This window comes from Pristiophorus japonicus, chromosome 3, assembly GCF_044704955.1.
Source record: "Pristiophorus japonicus isolate sPriJap1 chromosome 3, sPriJap1.hap1, whole genome shotgun sequence".
Lineage (NCBI taxonomy): Eukaryota > Metazoa > Chordata > Chondrichthyes > Pristiophoridae > Pristiophorus > Pristiophorus japonicus.
The window spans coordinates 183,906,886-183,931,485 of NC_091979.1; the positions used below are offsets into that span (position 1 = coordinate 183,906,886).

At 49.2% G+C, this 24,600-nt stretch overlaps 1 protein-coding gene across 1 annotated transcript in view; it reads left to right on the plus strand.

The window, feature by feature from the left end:
* The window catches only part of LOC139259421 (MAGUK p55 subfamily member 4-like), a 238,666-nt gene that overhangs the window by 167,681 nt on the left and 46,385 nt on the right, over positions 1–24,600 (plus strand). The window contains exon 15 of the mRNA XM_070874887.1: positions 1,801–1,881. Coding sequence (XP_070730988.1) covers positions 1,801–1,881 — 81 coding nt within the window. The remainder of the gene's footprint in view (positions 1–1,800; positions 1,882–24,600) is intronic.

A 24,600-nucleotide genomic window follows, 5' to 3' on the forward strand; every position in this document is an offset into this window, starting at 1 on the left:
GCCCAGTCCCACAGTGCACCAGGGGAAGGGCCCAGTCCCACAGTTCAGCTGTGGCTCAGTAGGTAGCACATTTGCCTCTGAATCTGAAGGTTGTGGTTTTGAATCCCACTCCAGGGACTTGAGTACATAAATCTATGCTGACACTCCAGTGCAGTGCTGAGGGCGTGCTGCACTGTTGGAGGTGCCGTCTTTCAAATGATACGTAAAACTGAGGTCCTGTCTGCTCTCGGGTAGACGTAACACATCCCATGGCATGATTTTGAAGAGCATGGGAAGTTATCCCTAGTGTTCTGACCAATACTTATCCCTCAATCAACATAGGAAAAACACAGATTATCAGGTCACTATCACATTGCTGTTTGTGGGATGTTGCTGTTCACAAATTGGCTGCCGCGTTTCCCACATTACAACAGTGACTACACTCCAAAAGTACTTCATTAGCTGTAAAACGCTTTGAGACGTCTGGTGGTTGTAAAAGATGCTATATAAATGCAAGTCTTTCTTTGTTTCAGGGAAACTGGGGAAGGGCCCAATCCCACAGTGCAGGGCACCAGTGGAAGGGTCCAGTCGAACAGTGCACCAGAGGAAGGGCCCAGTCCCACAGGGCAGGGCACCAGGGGAAGGGCCCAGTCCCACAGTGCACCAGGGGAAGGGCCCAGTCCCACAGTGCACCAGGGGAAGGGCCCAGTCCCACAGTGCACCAAGGGAAGGGCCCAGTCCCACATTGCACCAGGGGAAGGGCCCAGTCCCACAGTGCACCAGGGGAAGGGCCCAGTCCCACAGTGCACCAGGGGAAGGGCCCAGTCCCACATTGCACCAGGGGAAGGGCCCAGTCCCACAGTGCACCAGGGGAAGGGCCCAGTCCCACATTGCACCAGGGGAAGGGCCCAGTCCTACAGTGCACCAGGGAAAGGGCCCAGTCCCACAGTGCACCAGGGGAAGGGCCCAGTCCTACAGTGCACCAGGGGAAGGGCCCAGTCCCACAGTGCACCAGGGAAAGGGCCCAGTCCCACAGTGCACCAGGGGAAGGGCCCAGTCCCACATTGCACCAGGGGAAGGGCCCAGTCCCACAGTGCACCAGGGGAAGGGCCCAGTCCCACATTGCACCAGGGGAAGGGCCCAGTCCCACAGTGCACCAGGGGAAGGGCCCAGTCCCACATTGCACCAGGGGAAGGCCCAGTCCCACAGTGTAGGGCATCAGGGGAAGGGCCCAGTTTCAAAGTGCAGGACACCAGATGACAGGCCCAGTCCTATGGTGCCAGGCACCAGGGGACGGGTCCAATCCCACGGTGCCAGACGCCAGGGAAAGGGCCCACACATTGTGCAGGGCACTGGGTAAATAGACAGGGACAAGGGACCGGGTAAAGGGACAATGGATGAGTAGGACATGGTGCCAGATAGGATATGAGCAGCAGAGTTTTGGATGAGCTGAAATCTACAGAGAGTGAAGGATGGGAGGCCAGCCAGGAGAGCCAAATAGTCGAGTCTGGATATGACAAAAGCATGGATGAGGTATTCAGCAGCAGATGGGCTGAGGCAGGGTTGGAGATGCGTGATGTTGCGTAGGTGGGGAGAGGTTTTTCCAGAGTTTTCACAACCATTCTGCCAAAGTTCCGATGGACGAGGGGGAGATCGAAGGTTTGTCCCCAGCATGTTTCTGAATTTCAGAAAGTAGCTGGAATGGTGTTGCTCAACCACTGTGTACAGCTGGTGAGAATTGTCCTGTGATATTTGGGAACATTGCGTCGAGAACTGAAATCCAGAGGCTAGCTTGGCTTCCTTGTTTTCCTGATGCTCTAGGTCCCTCAGGAGTAGGAGTGAATGAACTGAGAAGAGGATTGATTGAAACCAACCCACGTCTCTTCCAAAGTCCAGTGCCACGTAAGTAACGATATCTCACGTGGTGACACACATTGAAGCTACTGGGTCTGCACACAACTGGCCAGAAGAAAGATCGACTTTGAATGAGGAAATCCCTTAATGGAAGAGATGGACTTTATCATCTAGTGTACAAGCTCTCGACACCCCACTTTTAGGAAAGTAGACACGGGGCGGGGGTGATGGGCGGCGGAAGGTAATTAAATAGGTGGGTAGAGTCCATGATAGGGTATAGTGTACATGGGTTGTGGTTGCAGTGGTAATGATTGTGCTGAAGGGCCGCCTCTTGTTTCGTGCTTTCTTGGGACAAAGTGCAGAGGGTTTAAGGAGATGATGTGTTTTTTATTGGCTGATTAACTCATCCTCCGTGCTACACCTTCACTGTTTATGTACCACTCCATATAGCGATCACCATTAAAGCTCTATCATTTGTCCAGTCTTCAATCAGATAGCAGGAGAGGCATAGTGGTGGCGAGGGGGTCCAAGGGTGAGGAGTTTATGTAACACAGAGGTAAAAAAACAAGTTATACTGTCCAATTTTCAGTTACAAAATTTGCTGGGCAGGCTTCTCCAAAATCAGACTATGCCGTTCAAAAGGGGATGAATGCTCAACCAGTACCAACACCAATATCCCTATAGGGCATTCTCCCAAAGGTACACATCCCACAGGAAAGGAAAGGATGTCTGTGAGGATAGAGGGCTGGAGGAGAATCTCAGAGGGAGCAGTAGTTGAACATGAGGAGCGGGTCATGTTATCAATCTGACGGGTCACATGAAGTCAGTGAAGATGTGTCTTTGAGATGCTCGAAATTCACTCAAAAATATAAAAAGTAACGGAAGCCCGTGCAGCTTTAAGAGGCCTCCCTACACAAGAAGGACGACAGTCCCATCATGCCTCAGCCATTGCTAATACAATCTTGCAAAGTGAACGAGAACCTGTCAGAGCTCCAGAGCTCCAGGCGCTTGTGAAAGTGATTTAGAAATATACGGGGTAATCAGGGACATCCAGCATGGATTCTGTAAGGCAAATCATGTTTGATAAATTTAATAGAGTTTTTGGGGAGGTGTCTGGATAAATAAAAGGAATGCAATGGATGTGGTGTATTTGGATTTTCAGAAGTCATTTGAGAAGGTGTCTCACACAAGGCTTGTTAGTAAAATTCAGGTTTATAGTCTCGGAAGAAGTGTAGCAGCCTGGATTGAAAGTTGGTTGAGCGACAGGAAACAAAGGGTTAGTGTTGTGTCCTTACACACTACAGCAAATCAACACGAGGCACATACTGGAGACAAGGTAACTCTGTGACCTGTACCTTTATTCACAGGACCAAGAAGTGATGACCCTGCGTGGGACCTCCCTTTATATACCTGGATGACCAAGTGAGGAGTGTCTCCCACAAGTTCACCCCTGTAGGTTTCTCAGTGTATACATTGTACAGTGTTGTTACATAAAGGTTACAGTTATGTGAAGGTTACAAACATGACATCACCTCTCCCCAACTTCTTTGGGTCAAAGATTGAGTCTTTCAGGCGGTCGACGCTCTCTCGTGGAGCGCCGCAGTTGGGGCTCTGGTTGTTGAGCCTTGGCATGCATCTTTGTCACCTATGGTGATTCCGACTCATCCGGGCTGACCGCAGAGACTGTGCATGCTGCTGACGGTTCTTGTTGCTCGTTCATTGGCAGTGGTGTGGGCAGCATCTCATGATTTTCCTCAGGTTCCTCAGTGTCCATGCTGAACCTTTTTTTTACTTGGTCCAGATATCTGTCCATTGTTGAGTCTGACCACTATGACCCTATTCCCCTCTTTACCAATTACAGTACCCTCGAGCCACTTGGGCCCACAACGTGATTAAGAACAAATACAAGATCATCGATTTCTATCCATCTCCCCTTTGAGTTACGGTCGTGGTACTCGTTTTGGGACTGGCGCCTGCCCTCAACAATGTCTGACAAGACTGGATGAATGAGGGACAGCCGAGTTTTTAGTGTACGTTTCATGAGTAGTTCCGCTGGTGGAACCCCCATGAACGAGTGCGGTCAGGACCTATAGGCCAGCAGGAGGCGCAATAGACGGTATTGAAGGGAGGGTCCTTGGATCCGGAGTATGCCTTGCTTTATGATTTGGACCGCATATTCTGCCTGGCCATTGGAAGCCGGCTTGAACGGCGCTGTCCTGACATATTTGATGCCATTACCCGACATGAACTCCCGGAATTCATAGCTAGTGAAACACGGGCCGTTGTCGCTAACTAGGATGTCTGGCAAGCCGTGGGTCGCAAAGACCGCACACAGACTCTCCACTGTGGTGGATGTCGTACACGAATTCAATATGATGCGTACTCGAAATGGATCGAGTGCATCAACAACAATGAGGAACATTTTTCCCATGAACAAGCCCGTGTAGTCTACGTGAATACGTGACCATGGCTTGGTGGGCCAGGGCCACGGGCTGAGTGGGGCCTCCCTGGGGACATTGCCCAGCTGGGCACACGTCATGCACCTGTGAACACAGTGTTCCAGGTCTGCATCAATTCCCGGCCACCATACATGTGACCGGGCAATGGCCTTCATAAACACGATGCTTGGGTGCTCGCTGTGGAGTTCCCTGATGAATGCTTCCCTGTCCCTCTGGGGCATGACTACCCAGCTGCCCCATAGTAGGCAGTCATCTTGGATGGAGAGCTCATCCATCCATTTGTGAAACGCTCTGACCTCTTCAGGGCATGCTCCGTGTGCGGGCGCCAAATCCCCAGTCAGGACACATTTCTTAATCAGGGATAGGAGGGGATCTTTGTTTGTCCAGGTTTTGATCTGGTGGGCTGTGATGGGGGAACCTGCGCTGTCAAAGGCATCGACAGCCATGACCATCTCCGCGCGATGCTCCGCTGCCCCCTCAGTGGTGGCCAGTGGAAGCCTGCTGAGCGCGTCAGCGCAATTTTCGGTGCCTGGCCGGTGCCGTATGGTGTAGTCATATGTAGCCAGCGTGAGAGCACATCGCTGTATGCGAGCTGACGCATTGGCATTGACAGCTTTGCTGTTGGACAACAGGGATGTTAACGGCTTGTGGTCCGTTTCTAACTCGAACCTTCTGCCAAAAAGGTACTGGTGCATCTTTTTCACCCCGTAGACACATGCGAGTGCTTCCTTTTCAACCATCCCATACTCCCTTTCTGCTTGGGAGAGTGACCTGGAGGCGTAAGCCACAGGTTGGAGTTGGCCCTCATCATTACTCTGCTGCAACACGCACCCAACCCCATAGGATGATGCATCGCATGTCAAAACCAATTTCTTACAGGGGTCGTATAGGGTCAATAACTTCTTAGAACTAAGCAGGTTCCGCGCCCGATTGAAAGCCTCTTCCTGACAGTCGCCCCAAAATCAATCGCAACCCTTACGCAGAAGCACGTGTAGCGGCTCCAGCAATGTACTTAAGTTCGGTAGAAAGTTCCTGAAATAGTTCAAGAGTCCCAGAAATGAACGCAGCTCCGATGTGTTGCCGGACCTGGGCGCGCAACAGATCACCTCCATTTTGGATTCGATGGTCCGGATCCCGTCTGCGGCAACCCTCCTGCCCAAAAACTCGACCTCTGGGGCCAAAAACACGCACTTGGACTTCTTTAGTCGCAGGCCTACCCGGTCCAGTCGGCGTAGCACCTCCTCCAGGTTGTGGAGGTGTTCCTCGGTGTCTCGACCTGTGATAAGGATGTCGTCCTAAAATACGATTGTTCCGGGAATGGATTTGAGTAAGCTTTCCATGTTCCTCTGAAAGCTAGCGGCTGCTGACCGAATGCCAAACGGACACCTGTTGTAGACAAACAGCCCCTTGTGCGTGGTGATGGTGGTCAGTAGCTTGGATTCTTCGGCCAGTTCCTGGGTCATGTGGGCCAAAGTGAGATCCAACTTGATGAACAGCTTGCCGCCTGCCAGCATGGCAAAAAGATCCTCCGCTCTCAGAAGCGGGTATTAATCCTGAAGGGACACTCGGTTGATGGTGGCCTTGTAGTCGCCACAGATCCTGACCGAGCCATCCATTTTTAGAACAGGGATGATGGGGCTTGCCCAGACGCTGAATTCAACGGGCGAAATTATGCCTTCTCTTAGCAACCTGTCCAACTCACTCTCAATTTTCTCCCGCATCACATACGGCACAGTTCTGGCTTTGTGGTGATCTGGTGTGGCGTCCTGGGTGATGAGTATCCTTACTTTGGTGCCTTTGAAAATCCCGACGGCAGGTTGAAATAATGACTCGAACTTTTGTAGGACCTATGAGCATGAACTTCACTCCACAGATGAAATACCGTGCACATACCCCCATTTGCAGTTCATCTCGGCTAGCCAGCTCCTTCCCAAAAGCGTGGGACCATTTCCCGGGACAATCCAGAGTGGCAGCCGGTTCTGAGATCCATTATGTGTGACCACCAACATTGCACTGCTTAACACTGGGATGATCTCTTTGGTGTACGTCCGTAGTTGCGTGTCAATGAGTTCTAGTTTGGGTCTGCTAGCTCTGAGTGGCCACAGTTTCTCGACTTGTTGGACACTCATAAGTGACTGGCTGGCTCCTGTGTCCAGCTCCATGCGTACTGGGATGCCATTTAACAGTACTCTCATCATCATAGGTGGTGTTTTTGTGTATGAGCTGTGGATGTTTGCCACCTGGACCCGCTGAACTTCAGTGTCCATTGCTGTGTCCCCGGCATACCCCTGCCTTGCAGACCCCTCTTGTGGTTCATCCACTTCGTAAACCAGCCTCGCTGCAGGCTTCTTGCACATCCTGGCTAAATGTCCACTCAAGTTACAATTTCTGCAGATGAATTGTTGAAACCGGCAGGTCTTTGCAGCATGTCTGCCCCCGCACCTCCAGCATGAGCTGAGATTGTTGTGAACAAAAGAGCTGTTACCAGGCATTCCTCTCTGATAGTCTCTTTGATTACTCTTGCACTCTATTTGTGGGTGTCAATGGTCCCATCCCGGAACGTATTGTCCCTTGTGATGGTGTAAATGTCCATTCAATCTGCCATTGTCTCTGTTGAGGACCCACCCTATAGTCTGTTACTGCCTAGTTGGAGTCGAATTGCCCTTGCCTGCCTGCGGGGTTCTGAGTCGCATTTACCATGTTAACTCCCTGCTCCATCGCCACGTTGGGAGCAGAGCTGCGTGCGTATATGAGATAGGTTTCCTCCCCCGCCATGAAGGTTTGAGCCATCATCGCCGCTGCTTCCAAGGTCAAGTCCTTGGTCTCAATTAGCTTCCTAAAAATCCCGGCATGACCAATGCCCTCAATGAAGAAATCCCGTAACATCTCCCCCCTGCAGGCGTCTGTGAAGCTACAGAAGCTGGCCAAGCGCCGAAGGTCCGCAACAAAGTCCGGTATGCTCTGCCCTTCCCGACGTCGGTGCGTATAGAATTGGTGCAGGGCCATGTGTATACTACTCGCCGGTTTGAGGTGCTCACTGATCAGTTTGCTGAGCTGCTCGAAGGTCTTGTCTGCCGGCTTCTCGGGTGCGAGCAGGTCTTTCATCAGCACATACGTCTTAGGTCCACAGCTGGTCAGTAGATGCGCCCTTCGCTTGTCAGCCGCTGTCGCTGTCAGCCGCTGTTGCTCCCAGCCAGTCCTTCATGACAAAGTTCTGCTGGAGCCTCAACGAAATCGTTCCAGTCCTCACCAACACAGTACTGTTCCTCCGTGCTACCAGTGGCCATTCTCTTGAGTCATTGATTCCCGTTTCTCGTCTCCTTACACACTACAGCAAATCAACACGAGGCACATACTGGAGACAAGGTCACTCTGTGACCTGTACCTTTATTCACAGGACCAAGAAGTGATGACCCTGCGTGGGACCTCCCTTTATATACCTGGATGACCAAGTGAGGAGTGTCTCCCACAAGTTCACCCCATGTGGTCAAGGTGTGCATTTCTCAGGTGTGTACAGTGTACAGTGTTGTTACATAAGGTTACAGTTATGTGAAGGTTACATACATGACAGTTAGAGTAAATGGATGCAGCTCAGAGTGAGGACGAGTTGGATGTTTACCCCCGCAGTTAGTGCTGGGCCTGCTTTTGATCTTGGTATATGTAAATCATTTAGACTTGGGCAAGGGGTGGACAATCTCAAAATTAGCTGATGACACACGAATAGAAAGCTTTGTAAAGGATGAGGAGTGTGAAAGATTTCAGGAGACACAGACAGATGAGCAGAATGGGAAGACAGAGAGCAGATACAGTTTAATGTGGATAATTGAGAGGTGTAATATTTTGGGAGGAAAAACAAGGAATGGGTGTGAAGATTCAATGGGAAAATATAGAAGGATGTGGATGAACAGAGAGATCTAGGGGTTCAAATACATGAATTCCCTGAAAGTGTGAGAGCAGCAAGATAAACCCATCGAAAACCGAACAGCATTTTGGGTTTTAGGAATATGGGCATAGAGTGTGAGAGTAAAGGGGCAATGATAAATTTATACAAAACATTGGTTAGGTCACAGTTCGAGTACTGTGTGTAGTTTCAGGCATCCCATTATAGAAAGAATATTGAAACCAGAAAGAGCCACCAGTGTAGATTCACTAGGATACCAGGGATGGAAAACTATAGTTATGTGGTGAGACTTAAAATACTGAGACTATTTCTACTGGAGCAGAAAAAGCTAAGAGGAGATTTAATAGAGGTTTTTAAATTATGAAGAGTTTGATAGAGTGAATAGGGAAAGACGATTTCCTATTGATAAGTGTGAGGTGGTGCATTTTGGTGGGAAGAATAAGGAGACCATATATTCCTTGGAAAGTGAGAGCCTAAATGGGGTAGAGGCACAAAGGGATCTTGGGGTACAGATACACTAATGATTAAAATAGCAACACTGATGAACAAAGCCATAAATAATGCAAACAACACATTGGGTTCAAAATCAGAGATGTTATGTTAAACTTATATAGAACCTTGGTTGGACGACACTTGGAGTACCGTGCACAGTTCTGGTCTCCAAATTATAAAAAAAAGGATATCGAGGCACTGGAGAAAGTGGAAAAACATTTACAAGGATGATGCTAGAACTGAGAGGTTGTAACTATAAGGAAAGACTTAACAGGCTGGGGCTCATTTCTCTAGAAAAAAGAAACATAGAAACATAGAAAATAGGTGCAGGAGTAGGCCATTCGGACCTTCCAGCCTGCACCGCCATTCAATGAGTTCATGGCTGAACATGCAACTTCAGTACCCCATTCCTGCTTTCTCACCATACTCCTTGAACCCCCTAGTAGTAAGGACTACATCTAACTCCTTTTTGAATATATTTAGTGAATTGGCCTCAACAACTTTCTGTGGTAGAGAATTCCACAGGTTCACCTCTCTCTGGGTGAAGAAGTTTCTCCTCATCTCGGTCCTAAATGGCTTACCCGTTATCCTTAGACTGTGACCCCTGGTTCTGGACTTCCCCAACATTGGGAACATTCTTCCTGCATCTAACCTGTCTAAACCCGTCAGAATTTTAAACGTTTCTATGAGGTCCCCTCTCATTCTTCTGAACTCTAGTGAATACAAGCCCAGTTGATCCAGTCTTTCTTGATAGGTCAGTCCCGCCATCCCGGGACTCAGTCTGGTGAACCTTCGCTGCACACCCTCAATAGCAAGAATGTCCTTCCTCAAGTTAGGAGACCAAAACTGTACACAATACTCCAGGTGTGGCCTCACCAAGGCCCTGTACAACTGTAGTAACACCTCCCTGCCCCTGTACTCCAATCCCCTCGCTATGAAGGCCAACATGCCATTTGCTTTCTTAACCGCCTGCTGTACCTGCATGCCAACCTTCAATGACTGATGTACCATGACACGGTCTCGTTGCACCTCCCCTTTTCCTAATCTGTCACCATTCAGATAATAGTCTGTCTCTCTGTTTTTATCATCAAAGTGGATAACCTCACATTTATCCACATTATACTTCATCTGCCATGCATTTGCCCACTCACCGAACCTATCCAAGTCACTCTGCAGCCTCATAGCATCCTCCTCACAGCTCACACTGCCACCCAACTTGGTGTCATCCGCAAATTTGGAGATACTACATTTAATCCCCTCATCTAAATCATTAATGTACAATGTAAACAGCTGGGGCCCCAGCACAGAACCTTGCGGTACCCCACTAGTCACTGCCTGCCATTCTGAAAAGTCCCCATTTACTCCTACTCTTTGCTTCCTGTCTGACAACCAGTTCTCAATCCATGTCAGCACACTACCCCCAATCCCATGTGCTTTAACTTTGCACATTAATCTCTTGTGTGGGACCTTGTCGAAAGCCTTCTGAAAGTCCAAATATACCACATCAACTGGTTCTCCCTTGTCCACTCTACTGGAAACATCCTCCAAAAATTCCAGAAGATTTGTCAAGCATGATTTCCCTTTCACAAATCCATGCTGACTTGGACCTATCATGTCACCTCTTTCCAAATGCACTGCTATGACATCCTTAATAATTGATTCCATCATTTTACCCACTACCGATGTCAGGCTGAGTGGTCTATAATTCCCTGTTTTCTCTCTCCCTCCTTTTTTAAAAAGTGGGGTTACATTGGCTACCCTCCACTCGATAGGAACTGATCCAGAGTCTATGGAATGTTGGAAAATGACTGTCAATGCATCCGCTATTTCCAAGGTCACTTCCTTAAATACTCTGGGATGCAGTCCATCAGGCCTTGGGGATTTATCGGCCTTCAATCCCATCAATTTCCCCAACACAATTTACTGACTAATAATGATTTCCCTCAGTTCCTCCTTCTTACTAGACCCTCTGACCCCTTTTTATCCGGAAGGTTGTTTGTGTCCTCCTTAGTGAATACCGAACCAAAGTACTTGTTCAATTGGTCTGCCATTTCTTTGTTCCCCGTTATGACTTCCTCTGATTCTGACTGCAGGGGACCTACGTTTGTCTTTACTAACCTTTTTCTCTTTACATATCTACAGAAGCTTTTGCAGTCCGTCTTAATATTCCCTGCAAGCTTCATAGAAACATAGAAAATAAGTGCAGGAGTAGGCCATTCGGCTCTTCTAGCCTGCACCGCCATTCAATGAGTTAATGGCTGAACATGCAACTTCAGTACCCCATTCCTACTTTCTCGCCATACCCCTTGATCCCCCTAGTAGTAAGGACTTCATCTAACTCCTTTTTGAATATATTTAGTGAATTGGCCTCAACAACTTTCTGTGGCAGAGAATTCCACAGGTTCACCACTCTCTGGGTGAAGAAGTTTCCCTGTACTCAAATCCCCTCGCTATGAAGGCCAACATGCCATTTACTTTCTTAACCGCCTGCTGTACCTGCATGCCAACCTTCAATGACTGATGTACCATGACACCCAGGTCTCGTTGCACCTCCCCTTTTCCTAATCTGTCACCATTCGGATAATAGTCTGTCTCTCTGTTTTTACCACCAAAGTGGATAACCTCACATTTATCCACATTATACTTCATCTGCCATGCATTTGCCCACTCACCTAACCTATCCAAGTCGCTCTGCAGCCTCATAGCATCCTCCTCGCACCTTACACTGCCACCCAACTTAGTGTCATCCGCAAATTTGGAAATACTACATTTAATCCCCTCGTCTAAATCATTTATGTACAGTGTAAACAGCTGGGGCCCTAGCACAGAACCTTGCGGTACCCCACTAGTCACTGCCTGCCATTCTGAAAAGTCCCCATTTACTCCTACTCTTTGCTTCCTGTCTGACAACCAGTTCTCAATCCATGTCAGCACACTACCCCCAATCCCATGTGCTTTAACTTTGCACATTAATCTCTTGTGTGGGACCTTGTCGAAAGCCTTCTGAAAGTCCAAATATACCACATCAACTGGTTCTCCCTTGTCCACTCTACTGGAAACATCCTCCAAAAATTCCAGAAGATTTGTCAAGCATGATTTCCCTTTCACAAATCCATGCTGACTTGGACCTATCATGTCACCTCTTTCCAAATGCACTGCTATGACATCCTTAATAATTGATTCCATCATTTTACCCACTACCGATGTCAGGCTGAGTGGTCTATAATTCCCTGTTTTCTCTCTCCCTCCTTTTTTAAAAAGTGGGGTTACATTGGCTACCCTCCACTCCATAGGAACTGATCCAGAGTCAATGGAATGTTGGAAAATGACTGTCAATGCATCCGCTATTTCCAAGGCCACCTCCTTAAGTACTCTGGGATGCAGTCCATCAGGCCCTGGGGATTTATCGGCCTTCAATCCCAGCAATTTCCCCAACACAATTTCCCGACTAATAAGGATTTCCCTCCGTTCCTCCTCCTTACTAGACTCTCTGACCCCTTTTATATCCGGAAGGTTGTTTGTATCCTCCTTAGTGAATACCGAACCAAAGTACTTGTTCAATTGATCCGCCATTTCTTTGTTCCCCGTTATGACTTCCCCTAATTCTGACTGCAGGGAACCTACGTTTGTCTTTACTAACCTTTTTCTCTTTACATATCTATAGAAACTTTTGCAATCAGTCTTAATGTTCCCTGCAAGCTTCTTCTCGTACTCCATTTTCCAGTCTAAGAGTTCCTCTCGTACTCTATTTTTCCTGCCCTAATCAAACCCTTTGTCCTCCTCTGCTGAGTTCTAAATTTCTCCCAGTCCCTGGGTTCGCTGCTATTTCTGACCAATTTGTATGCCACTTCCTTGGCTTTAATACTATCCCTGATTTCTCTTGATGGCCACGGTTGAGCCAGCTTCCCTTTTTTATTTTTACGCCAGTCAGGGATGTGCAATTGTTGTAGTTCATCCATGCAGTCTCTAAATGTCTGCCATTGCCCATCCACTGTCAACCCCTTAAGTATCATTCGCCAATCTATCCTAGCCAATTCACGCCTCATACCTTCAAAGTTACCCTTCTTTAAGTTCTGGACCATGGTCTCTGAATTAACTGTTTCATTCTCCATCCTAATGTAGAATTCCACCATATTATGGTCACTCTTCCCCAAGGGACCTCGCACAACGAGATTGCTAATTAATCCTCTCTCATTACACAACACCCAGTCTAAGATGGCCTCTCCCCTAGTTGGTTCCTCAACATATTGGTCTAGAAAACCATCCCTTAGAAGGCAGTGAGGAGACCAGAACTCGGGGCCATCAATATAAGATAGTCACCAATAAATCCAATAATGAATTCAGAGAAACCACTTTACTCAGAGAGTGGTGAGAATATGGAACTTGCTACCACATGGTATTTAAGGGGAATTTTGATAAGCACAAGAGAGAAAGGAATAGAAGGAATGGCTAACAAGGGAAATTAGGGATAGTGTTAAATGTAAATTGGCCAGAAAAAGCATCAAACCTGAGGACAGGGAGAAATTTAGAATTCAGCAGAGGAGGACAAAGGGTTTAATTAGGAGGGGGGAAATAGAGTATGAGAGTAAGCTTGCAGGGAACATCAAAGCTGACTGCAAAAGCTTCTATAGATATGTGAAAAGAAAAACATTAGTGAAGACAAATGTTGGTCCCTTGCAGTCAGAATCAGGTGAATTTATAATGGGGAACAAAGAAATGGCAGACCAATTGAACAAATACTTTGGTTCTGTCTTCACGAAGGAAGACACAAATAACCTTCCGGAAATACTAGGGGACCGGGGGTCTAGCGAGAAGGAGGAACTGAAGGAAATCCATATTAGTCAGGAAATTGTGTTAGGGAAATTGATGGAACTGAAGGCCGATAAATCCCCAGGGTCTGATAGTCTGCATCTCAGAGTACTTAAGGAAGTGGCCCTAGAAATAGTGGATGCATTGGTGGTCATTTTCCAACATTTTTTCGACTCTGGATCAGTTCCTATGGATTGGAGGGTAGCTAATGTAACCCCACTTTTTAAAAAAGGAGGGAGAGAGAAAACAGGGAATTATAGACTGGATCGCCTGACATCAGTAGTGGGGAAAATGTTGGAATCAATTTATTAAAGATGTAATAGCGGCGCATTTGGAAAGCAGTGACAGGATCGGAGCAAGTCAGCATGGATTTATGAAAGGGAAATCATGCTTGACAAATCTTCTAAAATTTTTTGAGGATGTAACTAGTAGAATGGACAAGGGAGAATTAGTGGATGTGGTGTATTTGGACTTTGAAAGGCTTTTGACAAGGTCCCACACAAGAGATTAGTGTGCAAAATTAAAGCACATGGTATTGGAGGTAATGTATTGACGTGGATAGAGAACTGGTTGGCAGGCAGGAAGCAAAGAGTCGGAATAAATGGGTCCTTTTCAGAATGGCAGGCAGTGACTAGTGGGGTACCGCAAGGTTCAGTGCTGGGACCCCAGCTATTTACAATATACATTAATCATTTAGACAAAGGAATTGAATGTAATATCTCCAAGTTTGCAGATGACACTAAGCTGGGTGGCAGTGTGAGCTTTGAGGAGGATGCTAAGAGGCTGCAGGTTGACTTGGACAGGTTAGGTGAGTGGGCAAATGCAATACAGATGCAGTATAATATAGATAAATGTGAGGTTATCCACTTTGGTGGCAAAAACAGGGAGGCAGAATATTATCTGAATGGTGACAGATTAGGAAAAGGGGAGGTGCAATGAGACCTGGGTGTCATGGTACATCAGTCATTGAAAGTTGGCATGCAGGTACAGCAGGCGGTGAAGAAAACAAATGGCATGTTGACCTTCATAGCGAGTGGATTTGAGTATAAGAGCAGGGAGGTCTTACTGCAGTTGTACAGGGCCTTGGTGAGGCCACACCTTGAATATTGTGTAGAGTTTTGGTCTCCTAATCTGAGGAAGGACATTCTTGCTATTGAGGGAGTGCAGCAAAGGTTCACCAGACTGATTCCCTGGATGGCAGGACTGACATATGAAGAAAGACTGGATCGACTCGGCTTATATTCACTGGAATTTAGAAGAATGAGAGGGGATCTCATAGAAACATATAAAATTCTGATGCGATTGGATAGGTTAGATGCAGGAAGAATGTTCCTGATGTTGGGGGAGTCCAGAATCAGGGGTCACAGTCTAAGGGTAAGGGGTAAGCCATTTAGGACCGAGATGAGGAGAAACCTCTTCATTCAGAAAATTGTGAATCTGTGGAATTCTCTACGACAGAAAGTTGTTGAGGCCACTTCGTTAGATATATTTCTCTCCATATCCCTTAATCCCTTGCGGCTAAAGGGATTAAGGGATATGGAGAGAAAGCAGAAATGGGGTACTAAAGTTGCAAAAATGATCAGCCATGATCATATTGAATGGTGGTGCAGGCTCGAAGGGCTGAATGGCCTACTCCTGCACCTATTTTCTATGTTTCTATGTTCGGGGTTAGATGAAGTAAGATGGGAGGAGGCTCGTGTGGAGCATAAACACCGGCATAGACCTGTTTCTGTGCTGTAAAATTTTGTGGGTAAAAGGCAGCTTCATAGCTGAAACAGGCGATACCTGTAGAATGTCAACAAATCTGTTAGTCTATAAGGGGCCGAAATTGCCCCTTCCCTTAAGACCCGTTACCGCTGGAAATCGGCGGCCAAGCTGCGGAGTGCAATGACCGACAATTTTTCGTGGAATGGCTGCCAGCTTGAAAATTCTGCTCCCGTGGTATCCGCCGGTGACCTGCTCCCCCCACTACCGCAGCGCTGCTGCCGATCCATCCTAAGTGCGTCATCAGCGCGCGCACCGCCGGTGTTCCCCCCCGATCACGGAATTCTGCCGAGAAAATCTTGCTCCCACCGGCAGCTTTTTCTGCCGGTGCACTGTGTTTGGAGTACTGTCGAAATGACGGTGTGGCTGCCATTAAAGGGGAGGGCGCACTGCTGCGGCCATCTTTTTTTTGTCAGTCGATGGCCGTGTTGGGTCAACAATTATGCCCTTGGATTCGGCCGGGTCGCCAACAGGCAGCCTGGCTCCCCCTCTTGGCTGTCAGGCTGTTGGCCTGGCTGAAACTCTCCCTGGTGGCCCAGTGGACCTAACCTAAAGAATTGCAGCATTTCTCCCCTTTAAGTGAAGGGGAGAAACATGGTGACATGGCACTGTGATGATATCGTTAGCGCTACGCTGATGACTGACAGCGGCAGACACTCCGCCCGCCCCCAACTTCCGCCCCTCTAGTGTGCGAACATCCGCTCACCACCACACATCCACCCCCATTATGACCGACTTACAGTCCACTGAAAAAGAAGCCAAAGGGAATTTTGCTCAAGAGGCCACCGCATCCACCGCGTCGGTAAAAACAGGGTAGGTGTGCCGTGTTTCCGGCGGTGGGCAATTTCGGCCCCTAACTGTCATCACATTATATAGCCTTGGGTAGTTTGATTCTTTTCTGTACATGTAAACAGATAAGGTAGTTCATGTTATGTCCTGAGACTGTGCTGTGGAGCCTTTTTGAGTCTTTGGGAGGCACACAGGCGAAGGTGGTGCCGGCTCCAACGGTTGGAGAGGCAGTGGGCAAGGGATGCAGCACACATGGCTGAGGAAGATGCAGACGGCCATGGAGATGGCGACAGAGCTGAACCCAGAGAGGTGCACCAGGAAGGACCTTAGAAAGGGCCTGCCATCAGGAGGAGGGTCAGGTACACAGACCCCCAGACATAGTGAGGCAAATGGAGAGGAGGCAGCATGCACAGTCGGCAGATGCTTGCCAGCACCAGGCTGCAGAGGGTGAGGACCAAGAACAGCAGGAGGGAGAAGGCAATGAGACAGCTGTCAGAGGAAGACGCCTACATAGTCATGGTGGCAGAAGGCCTTATCGCCAAAGGGTTTACAGACAGCAGTTCTCCTACTTGGACCTCACTGATGACCAATGTCTCCGGAGACTGCGATTCCACAAGAACATCATCACAAAGCTGTGCAATCTCCTGCAGCCAGACCTGCAGCCTCAAACAAGGTTGATGACAGCTCTGACCGTCGCATCCAAGGTCACCATTGCTCTCAATTTCTATGCAACTGGATCTTTTCAAGCTGCAACAGCAGACATTTTGAACATTTCCCCGTTTGTCGTGTATAGCTCCTTCTGTCAGGTCACCGATGCTCTGTAGAAGAGGAGGAGGGACTACATATCCTTCCCTACAGCAGGGAGAAGTAGTTGGAGCGGCAGATCGGATTCGTCAGGATTGCAGGCTTCCCCAGGTTCAGGGTGCTGTAGACTGCACCCACATCGCATTGAGGGCACCACAGAACAATCCCGAGATCTTACCTAACCGCAAGGGATTCCACTCTCCAATGTACAGCTGTTCTGCGACCACAACCACAAAATCATGGCAGTTGATGCCCAGCCATGATGCTTCCATCCTGCGGCAGGCACCTTTGCTGGGCCAAACCAAGATGGTGCTGGCTCCTTGGAGACAAGGGATACCCACTGTGCATTTGGCTGCTGACTCCCTTTCGCCACTCCAGGACTGCTGCGCAGCAATCGTACAATAACTGTTATTCAGCCACCAGGTGCATCATTGAGCAGACCAACGGAATCCTAAAACAGAGGTTCAGATGCCTGGATCACTCAAGAGGAGTGTTGCAGTACTCGCCTAAGCGGGTCTCCCTATTCATCATTGTCTGCTGCATGATTCACAACCTGCCAGTCATGAGGGCACAACCATTGGAGGTTGAGGCAGCAGTACCATCTGAGGAGGAGGAGGAGGAGAACGATGCACAGGAGGAGGAGCAAGATGCGGATCAGCAGCCACACAAGAGGCGGCGTCGCCATCCAGACCCTGCAAGGGAAGCCCTAAACCGTCTGATTGCTGCTCGTTTCCACTGAGTTCATGCGCACTTTAGCTTTCATCTGTGCATCTCCATGGGCAAACCAATGAGCCCTGTCACACAGCACTCTCCACAGTGAAATGAGAGACTTGCACAGAAATAATAATGCAAAAAAAATACACATTACCAATTCTCACCCTTGTGCATTTCTTTATAACCCTCTTACGTGTCATGTATCTTACATTATTATATATAACTGTATCCTAACATGCTACACGTCTCTGTAATAAGATATGACCTGTAACCACGAGCAGACCTTACCACCAGGGGTGCACTTGCAAGAGACAGGTATATAAGGACAGGTCTCAAGCAAGTGCAGCATTCCAGAGCTGTGAAATAAAGGTGCAGGTCCAGAGTGACCTTGACTTCACTACATGCCTCATGTGAATCTGTACTGAGGGGACAGGACTTTACATTACGCATACCTTTCTGGAACTACACCGCAGTGTCTCCCCTGTGGTTGCATCATGGCTCTGGGAAGGTTGCTGTGTTTCAGCTGTAGAAGCTACAGACGTCCTTCTACGATGCCCTCGACCAGCTCTGGCCAAGGAAGGGCCGGCTGCAGACTGGGCCACATCCTCCTCGGCACCTTCAGTCAGAATTGGCTGGGGCGGTTCCATGGTTGACAGCAATGGCGGAGTGGGAGGTCTCGGCTCAGGACTGCTGTGATCCTGAGAGACCACATCAGGATCCTGGTCCGAGGAGCCTGTGCCACTCCCTCGGGGCAGCACCTCACCATCCAATCTGCTGGAGCACAGGTCGGTGGGGCGGTGCGACACCAGAAAGTCCCCGGTGAACTGTGGTGGACCCAGCAGCGATGGCAGCAATCAGATCTTGCGTGACATCCAGCTGAGACTGCATGAGAGCAGACACAGTCTCGATGCCACCAGAGATGACAGCAGTAAGACGCTCCGTGGCCTGTTGCTCACAGTGCATGAGAGCATTCTGAGCTTCCAGGGCAGTGGCTATCCTCTCCAATACAGCATTGGTTCCCTTGCACCTGTGCTGTAATGGCAGCTGCCACATCGCCCACGACACGTGGCATTACAGCTGGATCCGCACGGTCACTGTGGAAGTCCACCATCGTCTACACACTGGCAATGATGGGCTCCATGGTGTGCACAGAGCTGTCCACAATGTGAGAGGCAGACTCTCCATGCTCCTGACCACTTGCGATAGGCTCTCGGGGACCCTTGCATATGCCTCCAACATCTGCGAATACATGGCCTGCACCCTTGTTTCATAAGCCCCAACATCGAGGGGCTCATCTGAGTCCTCTGCAACAGAACTCGTATGTGACCTCCCCCCTCCCCTCCCGGAGAGCTGGCACCCGAGGTTCCCTTTGTCCTTGATCATGCTGCAGCTCACTAGGCCCCGGTGCATCACCCAGTTCAGCCCCTTCTCCTAAATCTGTCTGCAACAACCGCATACCCCCAGTATCTGAGTTGGCGCGTGCGAGTGTAGGAAGCAGTGACGTGGTACTGGCAGCAGTCTCCCCCTCTTCATTGCACTCATCAGACATGCCGCCAATGTATGCACTCGGCTCAAGGGTCTCGGTCTCGCTCTGGCTCACACTCGGCTCAAGGGTCTCGGTCTGACTTTGGCTCACACTCGGCTCAAGGGTCTCGGCCTGACTCTGGCTCACACTCGGCTCAAGGGTCTCGGCCTGACTCTGGCTCACACTCGGCTCAAGGATCTCGGTCTGACTCTGGCTCACACTCTGCTCAAGGGTCTCGGTCTGACTCTGGCTCACACTCGACTCAAGGGTCTTGGTCTGCCTCTGCTCACACTCGGGGTATCATCTGCAATTATAAATGGCACAAGGGGTTCCTTCAGGGTGAGGTAGGGCATTGCACCATCCAGCAAGCAACTTGTACACAATCATAAGCAATTGACTGGTAGGCGCTTGGACTTTCAGGGAGGGGTGGCATTAAAGGAAGGTGTAATGTATGTACCTAAGGCCTGCCCACCAACAGTTAATGAGGCCTCGGCAATTAGTGGAAGTGTGAGTCCATTACATGCAGGAGTAACTCTCACATGAAAGATACCCTCCATTGTGAGTATGCGCACATAGGTATCGATGCCTTTGCAATCAAATGGTGCTTCAGTGAGCTATAGTGAAGGTGGGAACTAAGAGGTGAAGGAGAGGCTCAGAGATGGAAGGCGAGGAGTTGGAGGAATATGTATTCACTTTCACCAGTCGAATGATGTCGTTCAGCCTTTTGTGGCATTGGGTGGCGGTGCGGTCATGAATTGAGTTCCCCAACACCTCCACAGCTTCTCTCTCGAGGCATTGACAAAGACATGCGACTGGGTCTTCCTGTGTCCAGATAGCGATCGCACCTCCTTCCCTCCATAGCTTGGACCAGGGTCTCAATTTCAACATCGGAGAAGCAGCTGGCCCTCCATAAACCTCTTGCATTAGCCATTCCTTCACCAGCAATAGAGACAAACTCAATGCTGAGGGCCTACCTGCAAAAACCTGCCCTTTAAGAAGGCCAGAAAGCTGTTGCCTTGCCATCAGTCAATCGGCATCAGCTGAATTTCTCACTCTAACTGGGCAGTCCGCCCCCACAACGCTGCAATGAGCCCATTCCCACCACCAACATCGCATCGCTCCTTTTTTCCCACCAACTTGCTGAATTTTGCTCTAATGGCTGTCGCATCCATTGCGCTGCTAATGCACACCAAAAAGTGATAGCTGCGCCCCGTTTTGGGTGGAGGGCAATTCTGGCCCCATTCTAAACCAATCTAATTGTCATTTTTGCCCAAACCACTTTAATATTTTTTCTTTTGAAGGAGGGTGGGTGGCACGGGGGATCTATTGTCAGGTACCTTTGCTGAAAAATAACTGAAAGAGCCGGGCCTTGTCACTTAGTCAGCACATCTTGGGTGAGATTTTTTTAAACTGCAAAGTCAAGATGACGGCAAGCTTGGGTTTTACAATGTTGTAGATTGTAGGGGGGGCGAAAGGCCGAGGGAGAGGAGGGGAACCACAGGGCTTGGGATAAGAACATAAGAAATTGGAGCAAGAGTAAGCTATATTGCTCCTAAAGCCTGCTCCGCCAATCAATAAGATCATGGCTAAACTTCCATGACTGAACTTCGATAACTGATCCTACCCTAACCCCATATCCCTTGATTCCCTTAGTGCCCAAAAATCTATTGATCGCCATCTTGAATATACTCAATGATTCACAACCCTCTGAGTAAAGAGATTTCTCCTCGTCTCAGTCTTAAATGGCCGACCCCTTATCCTGAGACTATGACCCTAGTCAGGGTCATACACTCCAGTCAGGGGAAACAACCTCTCAGCATCTACCCTCTCAAGCCTGTTGTATATCTGTAAAGCATGCATTCCCATGTTCCGCCACCAGGGAGTGCATCCCCTGAAGTCCCAAGGGATCCCAGCATCCCTTGGGAGCACTGTATATAAGCCAGCCCCTAAAGCCTGTTCCTCACTCTGGAGTGTCTTATTAAAGACTGAGGTCACTGTTACTTTAACCTCCCTGTGAGCAGCCTCATCTGTGTTAGGAACACAATAACTGACGACGAGAATACGAATCCAACGCAAAGATGCAGCAAACTGTGGGCATCCTGGAGAAGTTCTCAGAGGGTGAGGACTGGGAAGCCTATATCGAATGGCTAGACCAGTACTTTGTAGCCAACGAGCTGGACGGAGAAGGAAGCGCTGCAAAAAGGAGAGCGATCCTCCTCACGGTCTGCGGGGCACCGACCTACAGCCTCATGAAGAATCTCCTGGCTCCAGTGAAACCCACAGATAAGTCATATGAGGAGCTGTGTACACTGGTTCAGGAGCATCTTAACCAGAGGGAGAGCGTGCTGATGGCGAGGTATCGGTTCTACATGTGCCAGCGTTCTGAAAATCAGGAAGTGGCGAGCTACGTCGCCGAGCTAAGGCGACTTGCAGGACAATGTGAGTTTGATGGCTACCTGGAGCAAATGCTCAGAGACTTTTTTGTACTGGACATTGGCCACGCGACCATCCTACGAAAACTTTTGACTGTAGAGACACCGACCCACAGTAAGGCCATTGCGATAGCACAGGCATTTATGTCCACCAGTGATAACACCAAACAAATCTCTCAGCACACAAGTGCTAACAATGTTCATAAATTAACTGGAACTGTGTTTTCGAGCAGAAATGCACAGGGCGAACCCATGAGTCTGCAACTGCCAGCAGGCTTCAGGTGACCCAAATGACTCAGAATCCTCAACAAAGGATGAATGCAAGGCAATTCACACCTTGTTGGCGTTGTGGAGGCTTCCATTCAGCCTATTCATGCCGCTTCAAAGGGTATGTTTGCAAGATCTGTGGAACAATGGGGCACCTCCAACGATCTTGCAAATGAGCTGCAAACTCTGCCAAACCTGCTAACCACCACGTGGCAGAGGAAGATCGGTCCATGGTGGATCAAAGCAATTTCGAACCTCAAAGAGAGGAGGCAGATGCTGAAGTACATACGGTGCACACATTTTCGCCAAACTGTCCACCTATAATGCTAAACGTAAAATTGAATGGCTTACCCGTAGTCATGGAATTGGACACTGGCACTAGCCAATCCATCATGAATAAAAAGATGTTTAAGAGACTGTGGTGCAACAAGGCATTCAGACCAGCCCTGAACCCCATCCACACGAAACTGAGAACATACAGCAAAGAGCTTATCACTGTCCCGGGCAGCGCCATGGTCAAGGTCACCTACGAGGGCACGGTGCATGAACTGCCACTCTGGATTGTCCCAGGTGATGGCCCCACACTGCTTGGAAGGAGCTGGCTGGGCAAAATCCGCCTGAACTGGGATGACATCCGAGCGCTATCACATGTCGATGAGGCCTCATGTACCCAGGTTCTTAACAAATTTCCTTCCCTTTTTGAGCCAGGCATTGGAAACGTTTCCGGGGCGAAAGTGCGGATCCACTTGGTCCCAGAGGCACAACCCATTCACCACAAGGCACGAGCGGTATCTCACATGATGAGGGAGAGAGTGGAAATCGAGCTGGACAGGCTGCAACGCGAGGGCATCATCTCCCCAGTGGATTTCAGCGAGTGGGCCAGCCCGATTGTTCCAGTACTCAAAAGTGATGGCACGGTCAGGATTTGTGGCGATTATAAAGTAACTATTAATCGTTTCTCGCTACAGGAGCAATACCCGCTACCTAAGGCAGACGACCTATTTGCGACGCTGGCAGGAGGCAAGATGTTCACCAAGCTCAACCTGACTTTGGCCTACATGACGCAGGAGCTGGAGGAGTCTTCAAAGGGCCTCACCTGCATCAACACGCACAAGGGACTATTCATCTACAACAGATGCCCGTTTGGAATTCGGTCGGCTGCAGCAATCTTCCAGAGAAACATGGAGAGCCTACTCAAGTCGGTACCACACACGGTGGTCTTTCAGAACGACATATTGGTCACAGGTCGGAACACTGCCGAGCACCTACAAAACCTGGAGGAGGTCCTCCAGCGACTGGATCACGTAGGGCTGCGGCTGAAGACGTCGAAATGCATCTTCATGGCAACAGAAGTGGAGTCTTTGGGTAGAAAGATCGCGGCGGACAGCAGATGCCAAGACAGAGGCTATCAGGAATGCGCCTAGACCACAGAACGTCACGGAGCTGCGGTCGTTCCTGGGACTCCTCAACTATTTTGGTAACTTCCTACCGGGGCTAAACACCCTCTTAGAGCCCCTACATGTGTTTTTGTGTAAAGATGAGAACTAGGTATGGGGAAAAAAACAAGTAATTGCTTTTGAGAAAGCCAGAAATATTTTATGCTCCAACAAGCTGCTTGTATTGTAGAACCCATGTAAAAGACTTGTGCTAGCATGTGACGCGTCGTCGTACGGAGTCGGGTGTGTATTACAACAAGCCAACGTTGCGGGGAAGTTGCAACCTGTCGCCTCTGCTTCCAGGAGCTTGTCTAAGGCCGAGAGGGCCTACAGCATGATTGAGAAAGAGGCATTAGCATGTGTGTTCGGGGTAAAGAAAATGTACCTGTTTGGCCTCAAATTTGAGCTGGAAACCGATCACAAGCCCCTCACATCCCTGTTCGCTGAAGGGGATAAATACTAATGCCTCAGCTCGCATACAAAGGTGGGCACTCGCGCTATCAGCATATAATTATACCATCCGCCACAGGCCGGGCACCGAGAACTGTGTGGATGCTCTCAGTCGGCTACCATTGCCCACAACGGGGGTGGAAATGGCGCAGCCTGCAAACTTGTTGATGGTGGCGCAGCCCGCAGACTTGTTGATGGTCATGGAAGCGTTTGAAAATGACAACTCACCTGTCACGGCCCGCCAGATTAGGACTTGGACCAGCCAAGATCCTCTGCTGTCCCTAGTAAAAAACTGTGTACTGCATGGGAGCTGGGCCAGCATCCCCGTTGAAATGCAAGAGCCAATCATGCCGTTCCAGCGGCGAAAGGACGAGCTGTCCATTCAGGCAGACTGCCTGTTGTGGGGTAACCGCGTAGTGCTACCAAAAAAGGGCAGGGAGACATTCATCTCGGATCTCCACAGCATACACCCGGGTATAGTAATGATGTAAGCGATAGCCAGATCCCACGTGTGGTGGCCTGGTATCGACTCTGATGTCGAGTCCTGTGTACGGCAATGCAGCGTGTTTGCTCAGTTGAGCAACGCGCCCAGAGAGGCACCACTAAGTTTGTGGACCTGGCCCTCCAGACCATGGTCGAGGATCCATGTCGACTATGCGGGCCCGTTTCTCAGTAAAATGTTCCTGGGGTGGTGGATGCTTTTTCAAAATGGATTGAATGTGAAATAATGTCGGGAAGCACCGCCACCGCCACCATTGAAAGCCTGAAGGCCATGTTTTCCACCCACGGCCTGCCTGACATACTGGTCAGTGACAACGGGCCATGTTTCACCAATGCCGAATTTAAAGAATTCATGACCCGCAATGGGATCAAACATGTCACCTCGGCCCCGTTTAAACCAGCCTCCAATGGGCAGGCAGAGCTG